The sequence below is a fragment of the Brachyhypopomus gauderio genome, chromosome 1 (genome assembly GCF_052324685.1).
Source record: "Brachyhypopomus gauderio isolate BG-103 chromosome 1, BGAUD_0.2, whole genome shotgun sequence".
In the NCBI taxonomy this organism is placed as follows: Eukaryota; Metazoa; Chordata; class Actinopteri; order Gymnotiformes; family Hypopomidae; genus Brachyhypopomus; species Brachyhypopomus gauderio.
The window spans coordinates 11,089,678-11,101,712 of record NC_135211.1 but is presented as its reverse complement, the minus strand read 5'-3'; the positions used below and the strand labels follow the sequence as shown (position 1 = coordinate 11,101,712).

Below are 12,035 nucleotides of genomic sequence, written 5' to 3'. Positions count from 1 at the left end.
ACATATAAACCAAATCCTATCTTAGCACCTTAGTGATTTATAATATTACTAGTATATGCATTGCACAACTAGTCCAACCATCATGTATTCAACCATCCATCCTTAAATCTGTAAATTTGTGACTCCCGTTCCAAGCAATGAAAAATGATTGCACATAAATAAAGAGACATGTAATTTGGCCTGGTTTCTGATGGAAGTTTGATTTCTGCAACAGAATCTGATCACAGGTTTAGTTCTTTGCATCATACAAGTGCCTTGCTTTCTGGATTTTGTCTTTTGGACCTAGTCTTTGTAGCTTTATTGTCAGATGCAGGGTCTCCACTGATGAAATTTCAAATATATTATTTTGGAATAATAAGCAAAGGGAAGAAACGTTCAGTGTCCTATCAGGGATGGAAGCGAATGTGATCGTGATGTCCGCAATACTGCTAAGGGAAGCAGGTTCCTAATCAGTAGGATATGTAAATATGCATATGTAATATGTGTGGGTGTCAGTGAACATATTTTTGCCTAAGAATATGTGTGGGCATGTGTTGCATGTGTGTGGATTTGAATATCCTTAGCTTAGGGCTCAGAGCCTTTGCACTCAGAGAAGATGAAAGTATCTCCCCGAGAGAGATTCAGCCTGGTGCTGAGCAATATCCTGGGAGAGTGTGTTTGTGAAAATGCGGCCTGGTCTGGTTTGGTTGTACTATTTACAGAGACTGAAGTTCTTGCATATATTTATTAATTAAATTTATTTTTGGGGAGGGGGGAGGATGTTTCCCATTTGCAAAGGTAGAAGGATCTGAATTTAATCTTAAACTCTGCCTAACCTGGGTCTAAACCAATCTGAATGCCATATGGTCTATGTTTAAATGCTTTTGTATGCCTTCTGCAGGTTGATGAATAATGATACCTCTTTTGCGATATGTCAAGCCATTGATCACAGACCACGTGTGGGTCAGGGTGCTGCTCCAGTAGTCATTTTACAGCGATAAACCTTTACATTGTATCTGTAGGCGGGCTCTTCTCTGTCTTCTCCCTCACCCCATTCTACCCTGGGCCCTTAACCTGGGATCTTTAGGTGCTTGGGAAGAGAATTGAGCGTTGATTCTCAGGTCAATGGTTCTCTTCCATCTACGTAAGCAGTGCAGATTGATGTGCAATCTTGGCCCCCTGTGTACACAGGCTTAGGGGGCTTATGAGTTGAATGAACGCCACTCTGATAACACTGATAGTATCGATTTCCCAGTCTGGCTGGCAGTGATGTCTAGTTTGTTCCCAGCTACATGGCTGCCGTTTGCATGCGTTGAGAAGTGCGTCTACATGTGGAAACCACTCAGGCTGGAAGGAGGCTTAGCCGCGGCGGCCGATACATTCACCTATAGTCTCTTCCCTGAAAGAGCCCTGGCATAGCTTGGATTTTAGAACAAAGTGGCCGGCTAATCAATCAGACTGGCTTTCACACCGCCGCCGTCCACTACCTTTTCCCATGCAGATTTCAGCCATGCCGTATTAGATTAAGGTATATGAGGTCAAGGCAGTGAAAGTAATATTTCTCCTGCAGGACGTTGCACAGATGTACCTGTGAAGAGAATTACCCTGGAGGCATACTCCGCACACGCCTTCTGAAATTGCGATTTGCCTTCAACCTTTCAGCGCACAAGACATTTCGCCTGGTATTTCATGCCGCCGTTAACATTGGTATTCAGCAGGGACGCACTTGCAGTGCCACCGCTGCTAGATTTCAGCCCCAAAGCTCTCGCTGTGACTCACAGCCTCTAACGTCTGGCATTTACCATGATCAGGGTTTGCCAGGGCAAGGCAAATCTGCCTGTATTTGCCTACAAGAGCTAATGCTCCTCTCGTCTTCGCGGCACACACAACCTGCGCAAAATAATGATCCATTCAATAAGCATTCAGAGCACTGCGGCGTGCGAACTGTATGATTTGGGTTGTGGAGGGGCCGTATGAGCTTTGTCCCCCATGTGGCCCCTTTATATCCTATGTGCCCTATCCCCTCTCACATGCAGTGCCCTACTTAGTGCCCTAGCACTGCAGTCTAGCATTCATATGCCTTCTGTTGGGTTTTGATGATGCCCAGAAGGATAAGGTGAATAAAGCCGTAAAGCTGCTCTTAAACTGTAATATCCAGGCTTGGCTGACAGCTGACGGAAGGTTGCTTTTGCAGGGCTGTTAGCTACGGGGCTTTTTGTGGGGGTCCAAGGGGGAAGCCGCTCTCGGGTCTGCCACCACAGAGCTTTCCGGCCAGTTCTGAGTGTAGGCGGAGCTGTCACAACGCACATGGCTGCTTTTTAGAGGTAGAGAGGCAAGTCTTTAGCACTGATAGATTCTGTCAGCACCCAGTCTCACGGTGAGCCCCAGTGGCAGTACTCATAAACAAGTTAGAGCTACTGCAAAGCCTGCCCATTAAAAGGAACCTGGGAGCATATCGCTAGCAGTCTTTATGCTCCCAGAGAGCAGCGGCACTGTTCTGACTAAGTGTGGTTCAGATAACGGAACCGTTCGTCTGCAGCTGTTAGATTAGACAGGCCGTTCCCTGCTTTGGCAATCTACACTGCCCACTAAGAGGACCACATGCAGCACTCCTAGGAGCTGTTGTTTGAGAGGTCTCAACACTCAGAATATGTTTCTGCTGAAGCTCGATGAGAAAATATTTCTCCTTAATGACTGTGAAGGAGGAATCCAAGAGATAATCCAAAATAATATTCAAGATTCTAAGGTTTTATTGCCATGTAACCGTAAACAGGCAGTTACACTGTACAATAAAATTCTTACTTTGTGAGTACACTGCTCACACAACTATTAGGCAAAAATAGAATCAATTAAAGAAAATAAGACTAAAAATAACAACTGTATGACATACAGTATGGGCAGCAGCGTAATACCAAGCGGTGCTGTTGTTGCTTACATTTCACAAACACAAAACACTTCCTTGTGTATTTTGTCTATCGAGTCTGTTGCATAGTTTACTGAGATTTTCCTTTGAGACCATTTACTGCAGAAACTGCGAGAGCTTCACATACTACACCAAGCTTGGCACTGTAGCTCATTTCACTTGTGTGCACAGGAGCATTGATAATTAAGCTACAAAATGGAGCTGAAATTGGTTGAAGCTAACTATAGTATATTCGGCACAATAATTCAATGATCCTGCAGTCTAACATTGTTAATAACTGACTCTCTATCTCCATACCTTTCTTACTTTCTTTACTTTTAACTGTTTTGTCCATGGTTCTGTGACAGTTTTTAACACTGCCAGAAATCTCTTTTGATTTTTAATCATTGTGGATATCTCTGTAAAAGAGCACCAAACAAATAAGCTACCTGTCAGTTGCTGAGTTCTCGCACTCTCAGTGCAGTAAGTGCCTTTGCCCAGGAGTGTGTCATCTGACTGCCGGGGCCCTGGCGGAGACCGGCGCTTAGCAGAAGAACAGAGCTCACGTATTTTCAATTGAATAATACCACTGAGGCGGCAGCCTGCCAGTCACCTGCAGAGTAGAGGTGTGTTGTCGTAAACTACAGGGTAACGAGAAGGGGAGTCGATTCAGGGCTGTGAGAACTAAATATTCTGAGAAGCCAGAGAACAACCGGATGAAGATTTTCCTGGAAGGCTTGAGAGCCAAGAAATGTCAGGCATGGCACGCATTTGAAATGCGGCCTTTCCAAGAAGAAAAGACTAATAGAAGTGCTAATAGAAAGCAAGCAGCAGGGGGGAAAAGAGTAACTGGAAAATGTGACTGCCAGAAGCAATTTGGCCTGGGATCAGTTTGGTCTTGACACTTTTCAGCAGGAATTAGCTTGACAGCTTTTGCTGTTCGTTCTTTCTTCTCCTGATTGGTTATGGTGGTCATCACCAGCTTGAAATACATTTTTTCAATGTCCTGTGCACGCGCACGCACGCACGCACGCACGCACGCACACACACACACACACACACACACCAGCTCTCCTTACTTATGGCACTTGGGTTATGCTTGTTTGTTTGCTATGAGGAGAAAGGGGGGGAGGGAGCGTCAGTAAACAAAGAAGGTGAGATCTTCAGGAAAGATCTCCCACATGGACTTCTTTTTTGGGAACCATCCTAAAACTGACAAAAACAACCCAGAATGTTTGAAATGTAGAATATACAAACTGTATTGTACATGATGTAATCTGTGTTATATCCCCCATGTAAATCCCATAACACCTATACCTCAGCTTGTAGAGCAGGTAGAGCATATTGATAAATACCCCAAGGCTGTGGATACAGTTTCCATAGAACAAACATGCTGTTGTCCTGATAAATATGTATGTCTGCCAAAGTCTGGAAATATACATACACTCACATCAGTGTTTTAGCATTAAGACAATTTTTAATAATTAAACAAGCAAAAAAAATGAATAAAAGATATTCATTTTTTTGCTTGTTTAATTATTAAAAATTGTCTTAATTAATTGATTATTTATTACCAGAAATAATCTTGATTTGAACATCCAGAACATTAGGTTATAAATGATTTATGATTTTCTTGAGAACTAACCATCCACTGCCCTTTATTTTTGTAAATAACTGAAGAGCCTTAACTGGTGTCCCAACACTCCCAGCTCAAATTGCTACCAGGAATTGAGTTCTGTATTTATAGAGCTTCACAGAGTAATATGGTCTCAGACAAGTGTTTGCATTTCATATCTAATGAGTACAATTATACTGACAGGAGGATGTAGCTGACTCCAGATCAGCTCCCTTACTTAGTTAGTTTACAGGTGTCATTATACCCTATTTCACTGTATGTCAACAGTTTGAGAAATGACTGGATTTAAGTATAATGACCATCCATTTTCCCCTGTTGAACTTGATAAAATGTGTTATTTTTTGCAGTTGCAGTCACTGAAACTGATGTGAATCTGATGTCCTTATTCTAATATTGCTAGTTGGTACTCTGCAGCAGCGCTTCAGTTGTACACAAATGCTTCATATTTCTACAGGATAGTGCGACTATGCAGTTTTGTGCCAATAAGCTGGACAAGAAGGACTTCTTTGGGAAGTCTGACCCCTTCATGGTCTTCTACAGAAGTAATGAGGATGGAACGTAAGTTTGATTTTGTATTTGGCTTTTGAATATTGTGCATTGCTTTTAAAGAATTTAGAAGTTGCAATTAAAACTAATTGAAACACCTTGTTAGCCCAGAAGCTTGTAAACAAAGGCTTAAATTTCACAAGCTGTTTCCATTTGGAAATTTGTAGTATCAACTCACACTTGCTTCACCAGTTTTTGAGCTGTGTGTATCATTACTAGGTACCCCAGAGCCAGTGCATAACTTAAGGGGGAATTAACGACTGTGAGACACACCTGTGGTCCCTGTTTTCAGCATCTCTGGGACACGTACAGGTCCCATGCTGAGCCAAATATGAATAAGCACCCTACTGCAATACTTCAGAATCCATTTGCCCGCCGCGCCCTTACACTGAGGATGACAAAGTGTAAACAGCCAGCTCTACAACAACGTCATAGTTTGTTAATGGATCTGTTTTCGAGGAGAAATATATAACCCAGTCTGCATCCCCTGCGTTAACCAGAGTGCAGATCGAGGATACATCAGCCTCCGCTCTCATTCCATCCCTCCTGAGAATGGGATTTGGATATAACATAGTTTATCCATTTTCAGTCTTTTTGAATCATGAAGTAGATCTCTCTGCTGACCTAAAAAAAATATACATAAACACACACTACACACACACACACACACACACACACACACACACACACACACACACACACACACACACACACACGCACACACACAAACTCTCCCTCTCACACGTTCACCAACAAAGAAACCCCATAGAAGCTATGATTTCATGCTTTTCTGAAACACTGGCTCAATTAACAAATTTTAATACCAAATCAAAACAATTACACCCTGTTGTGATATTTGCCCTCTAGCGGAGTAAGGCAAATGGTTAAAGGAATACTGTTAACTTCTCTCAAATGAAATGAAATACATAAACATTATGGAATATTTAGCATTACGCTGAAGAAATCAAACTAATTGAACAGTCCTAGTCCTAGTGTTGGATTAGTATTCAGTTACGAATGTTCAACCTAAAAGCTGTTAATATCACCTAAACCGTGACCCAGATGGCACGAGTGTTAAGAACAACAAAAGGAATCCGCAGCAGCATTCTGTGAACTTCTTGCTAATCTCCTCTTTAATCTCGTCTTTAATCTATACACCCAAACGTAGAGAACACGGCATGGTCTATGGCAGGGGTACTCAAATAGAAATGATGACGGGCCACATTTTATTTTCTCAATCACTGAGGGGCCCGATTACGGGGGGGGGGTGGGGTGTAGCGAACGTAAACTGTCGAGGGGGGGGGGGGGTGGGGTTTGAACGCATTTGGGCGTCTGCTACCTGTTTGTTGTTGCCATAAAGGCAATCCACGGTATCGTCTTGAGATCGCGGTGCGCGATTTCAAAATAAGAGCGATTGAAATAAAAAGATTCCAAAAAAAACCCCCACTTTTCAAAAGAAGCTCGCGGGCCAGAAATAGATAGCCCGCGGGCCGGATGTGGCCCGCGGGCCACTATTTGAGTATGGGGGTTCTATGGCTTGTCCCGTCTGAGCTTCTCAGGAGAAATAGATGACATCATGAACCGTGCCGTGTTTTCCTTCCATGTAATATTTCTCTTTTGGCAGACTTTTCCTATGTTTTTCCTTGTGTCAAGGTTCACCATCTGCCATAAAACAGAGGTAGTAAAGAACACCCTCAATCCAGTTTGGCAGTCCTTCACCATCCCTGTCAGAGCACTCTGCAATGGGGATTACGACCGGTAAGACTCCTCCAGATGATGCCCAAGACAACCTTGAATACTCAGTACAAGTTTTATGTGTGAGGTCCAGTTTATAAATTTTGCATGTTTGGGTCCTATTAAAAGCTTTGGGGTTTCAGTCCCTCAAAGAAACACTGAAGAGGATTTCAGTTATGGCCTCAGGATCCAAAACCATTCAACATACGTTTTTCTCTTCTCTTTTTCAGTATAACTGGTGTTATACAATCTTTGCTTACATGGTCCAAGTGTGTTAGAGACACGGAGCTGTTACTGGTTAGGAAGACCCTGGGTTGGGGGCTGTAGAGTGGATAGCAATAGGTAACATTAATTTGTTTTGTTCAGTAAGGCAGAATGTCATACGAACAGGTCACTTAGGCCATTTTTCCTTTCTCTCTAATAACACACTGCATTAAGAACAAAGAAATATACTTGAAGAACAGCTAAATGTAGGAGTGTTAGTATCTGGCAAATCGGCTGTCTTGCGGTGAGAAAAAGACACGTCTTGGTGGCTTGCCGGATGCCCCCACTAAAGGAAGTCAGTGCTACAACATTGTACCACCTAAAAACACCCGGAGGGCTTGTGTGTGCCACAACCGCCCTGGTACATGCCTGACTGAGCAGGGGTCGACACCCTGTCAGAGCCAATCAGCTGCAGGAACCTGAGCGGAATGTCAGAAGAGGTGCTTCTTAGAACTCTATCTTCATCGTGTGCCCTGTCCGCTCTCTTGGGTTAATCTCCCCTGACAGGGAATAGAGCTGCCATACATCACAGAAATGTGGCACGTGCCATGTGATATCAAAGAGGTGAGGGGGTGGGGGGGATTTGGCCCATGCCATGTAATATCAAATGGGGGGTGTTAAATACAGCTTCCAGTGACCAACAAATTCACGAGTTTCTTAAACTTGTTTTCTTGAAAGGTAAAGACTAGACATAATTTCTTTAAAGGTACAGACTAGACATTTTATGACCAACTAAAATGTAAATATTAACTGATTCACTGACCAAGTTTTTTATTTTTTACATTTATTTAAAAATTTTAGATTTATATATATTTAAATGTCTACCTCCTACACAGCAATAATTCGATATCTTTAATGCATTCCTTCCACATATCACCATGTGAAGCAGTGAGCACATCTCCATCGGTGGCAGTCTTCTGGCATGCTGCCTGTCATCAACCACTCACTTTTCAGAAAGGTCCTGGTTGTCATGGAGTTGTAGTAAGTGCAGGGCTTATTCCACTTAGACTAGAAATAGAGCAAAGTCCCAATCCCCTAGTGTTCAGGGGGGCACTTTAGTCACCCTTTCACTTTGGCTGGGGATAAATGGCCCTCTATAGCACCCTGCAGATGAAGGAGCCCATGAGAGAATAAGGGCTAGATGGAGGGGGGGGGAGGGGGCGCCATTAACTAACATGGTAAAAAATTACACCCCCTTGGCCATCAGCAGGGCTGTCAGAAATGTACTGGCAGCTGCTATTTCCAGTCCAAAGATAAGAGAGGCATCATCCATGACCATTGTGCCTCCATGGCTTTTATTTCTAGCTTGATTCATTTGAAACATGTTATTCTACTTCTTCTTTTTCTTCAGGCTTCAGACAAACATCTGGGCAATAACTAGTTTTATTCTTGGTGACCAATATAGGGACCTCAGTTACATGCGATTCATGTTTTTTACAGGATAAGTGTCTAAAATAGGACCATGGGGTTTAAATAGCAAATAGACTGCGTGAGAAGGTGCATTGCTTACAGTACAGTAAATTGCAGTGTGCTGTGAAGTGACGTGTACTAAATCTTGTTGGTTTTCTTAATTTCAATCACAGCTTTTAAGCACTCCTTAAATATTACCTCAGTGATCACAACCTCACATCGTCAGTTGTGGTTTGAAGACCAAGCACTGGAGTGCGAAACAGCTTTAAATATTCCTTCAAACCCAAAATCACATTTTGCTTGTGAAGAACAGAGTGGTTTATTTCAGCTCTTATGTTTTGATTGTTGATTGACAGCTGCCCAGGGGTATGCCTTGACAACGTCTCTCTCTTGGTGTCAGAAAACACGGTGTTAAGGTGATTTGGCCTTTGAAAAAGGTGCTGACTCACTACCTTGAAGATAATGAACATGGGAGGTTGCCACCACCCACACGAGGAGAATGTATTTTTGGCATCCTTCTTCTCCTTGTCTGTTCTCTGATGTTTCTTGCTCTCATTTGAGGAGAAGGGAGGGGGTATTCTGCAGTTTTGTGATGTGGTGCTAGTAGGGCGGGTGATAGTTTTAAGGGTTTGCAAATATAAAAGTATTTGGGGAAAGTTTTCTTTGTGGGGAAAAAAAACCCTGAACTGACAGCACTTCATGGATCACAGAGCAGACTTCTTGGATCGCACAGGGCTGTGTTTCAACAATTTACTACTACTGTATGATTTTGCAGTTCAGAGATCAACGAAATACATAACACCTCATTAGGCTTACTTAACGATAACACTGGAGGGACTTGTTAAGTGGTGTGCTCCAAAGATCCTCTTGTTCACTCCTGAAGAGCTTGTCCAAACCATCTCAGCCTGTGTTCTGCCGTTCTAGTTCCAGCTGAAGTGCATGACATTTTTGGCATAATCATTAACTTTGCGTATAAAAAAAGTAAAGGGACCATGGAATGCAGCTATTAGTCATGTTTTTCAAAAACAGCCATAATCACTTGTGAGTGTGTTCTGCTTCTTCTGTGCCCACCTCCCAAAAAAAGCCTGAAATGAAGCAGAATCAAAATGAGGTTCTTTGATGCTGCTCGGATTCGCCCTTTAAGATGTTTTTTTTTTTCCGGAACACATCCTGCCTAGACTAATGAGCCTGTCTGAAGAGAATGTGCATGTTATCTTCATTGATATGGGCTGCATATTGTTTTAATATCCCGGTATTGCTGGAGCAGGAGGCAGAGAAGAACACCTGCTGAGGGATGTTAACATGTAACCAGCACACCATCTCTGTGGGTGTGACTTTGACAGAAGACTTCGTTCAGGATCGTGCTTCAACAAGTCGGCTGAATGAACGTGGCGGCTCACTTCAGTGCTGCTTTAAACGAGTACTGATCGAAAGTGGATGAATAAGCATGATGATCAGACAAGTTGGAGTGTTCGTCTTTATTTTAGAGAGATTAGTTTACATCTACACTGTTCCTTTCTTTTGTGAATATTGGAAAGCCCTTGTTTCCCCTTCACAATTGCTTCATTTTGTTGAATGTTGTATTCTTTCAGAACTATTAAAGTGGAGGTGTATGACTGGGATCGAGATGGAAGGTTAGTCACCAAGACACCATGTTTCTATTACATTGATTTTACCGGCCAGTGTTTGTCAGCGTAACTACAAATAAATCATGGATTTTGGATTCGGCGGACTCTTTGTTTGCAGTTTTGTTAGATTTTTGTTCATTGTTTGCTTTCAGCCACGATTTCATAGGTGAATTCACTACCAGCTACCGAGAGCTAGCCCGAGGTCAGAGCCAGTTCAACGTGTATGAGGTGAGCTCCTCCCAAGCATCCCAGGTCATCACATTAGCTCCAGACTATTGCATTGCGAGTGCATGGATTGGCGAACAGCTAACACACAATTTAGCGCACAGCTAGTTTGCAGCTAGCACACAGTTTAGCGTATTGCCTGGCAGGGTTGCCAACTTTTCAAGATCACTTGGAGTGAGATTTTAACCTGGGGGGGGGGGGGGGGGGGGGGATATAAAATGGACACAAATTAAGTATTATATCGCGATCGATCGAAGACGGGCAAATGCGTGTGTTTCACGCTCAATGCGCGAGAGTTGGCAACCCTGCCTGGCCTCGCATGCCAAGTCATTTGGAAACTAGTTCACATGTAGCGCCCACCTTTGGTTTGCTGGTAAATGTATTAAAAGATATGACTTCTGATTTTCTTTTTCGTAGCTCCACCCTAGCTTTTTACCCATTATTGAAAAGAATGATCCCACATTCTTCAAGTACCGCTAAAATATTCCATGCATTAATACAGCATATTTCTGAACTGTTCCTGTGCTGTTTCGATGTTTTTTCTGCCAGGTAGAATATAGGTTTCATTAGTGTTCCCCACCCCGTGGTCCTAGAATTTGTTTTGCAATTCTAATTGCCAGAACCGATAGCAGTCAGAGGCATTAAAAAGCGCTGTGAATAAGGATTAGTACACAAGTGTCCCATGCAATGAGAATTATTCGAGTGCGGCTATGTCCCATGAGAATGATTCCTGATAGTGCCATCAGTCTATAGTATGTAGGCATTTTATATTAACCTTCAAACATGCAGACAGCACCTTCAGGATTTGAGTGCAATGAGGTCTGGTAGGCAATGCATTTATAGTGGTTGTCAGGCTGGAGCATACCGGAACACTAAACTCAGAAATGTATTCATCCTTTCCTGGTCATTTTTATATTTAACAGATTATGATATTTATTTTATATATTTTTTTCTTTCAACCAGTCTTTACCTTTGCTTTACACTGTATTTCCTTATTTGGCATATAAATAAAACATAAAAATCCCAACTCATCTGGTTGTGCAGATCACGGCCATGACAAGCGATTTATAAAAGCGTGACTAGAAGTTCAGATTTTCCCTTAGCACACCTGACCTTGATTTAAAAAAAATGAAAGAGCCCATCTGAGCTATTGATTGGCCAGGGTTCGGAGAGTTGCCCTGCATTAGTGGTCTTTCCCACACCCACTGCTAGCTGCCCCTCCCTGGCAGGTGGCCCATGCCTCCGCTTTGTCTGGTCATCAGCACTCCCTCAGTCTTTGTGTGCGCACAGACGGTGGGCCTCACCACATCCATCTTCCCAGCTCTGCTTTGTCAATAATATGGATGACCCCAGTGCCATATCTGACTCTCTGGCCTACCATCACAATGCATGTGGAGTCAAATGCGTGTGTGTGTGGTGGACGATGCCTTCCCAATTCCCTCCATTATGTTTTTCCTACATTTGAAATGAGGCAGAGATGGGAACAGCTGGAAGAAAAACTGGTCAAAGTGGGTGAGACGGAAGAAGGAAATTGGAGAATGGAGCAGAGATTATTCATTGTCTCTCTGTAATTCCTCTTGGTTCATCTGGGCTACTGAAGAATTCTATGTGACATCACATTTCCCTGAACATTGCGGAAGCATCTAGGTCTTACCTGCTAGCTACACCCTCCACAGATGGAGGTGGTGTCAAGATAAAATATTAATTGATT

General features: G+C 42.9%; 1 protein-coding gene across 4 annotated transcripts in view; it reads left to right on the top strand.

The window, feature by feature from the left end:
• cpne5b (copine Vb) overlaps positions 1-12,035 on the top strand; it is a 78,290-nt gene that overhangs the window by 41,596 nt on the left and 24,659 nt on the right. For all 4 annotated transcript variants that reach the window (XM_076992886.1, XM_076992877.1, XM_076993012.1 and 1 more), the window contains 4 exons: positions 4,972-5,075; positions 6,717-6,821; positions 10,064-10,105; positions 10,252-10,327. In XM_076992886.1, coding sequence (XP_076849001.1) covers positions 4,972-5,075; positions 6,717-6,821; positions 10,064-10,105; positions 10,252-10,327 — 327 coding nt within the window. The remainder of the gene's footprint in view (positions 1-4,971; positions 5,076-6,716; positions 6,822-10,063; positions 10,106-10,251; positions 10,328-12,035) is intronic.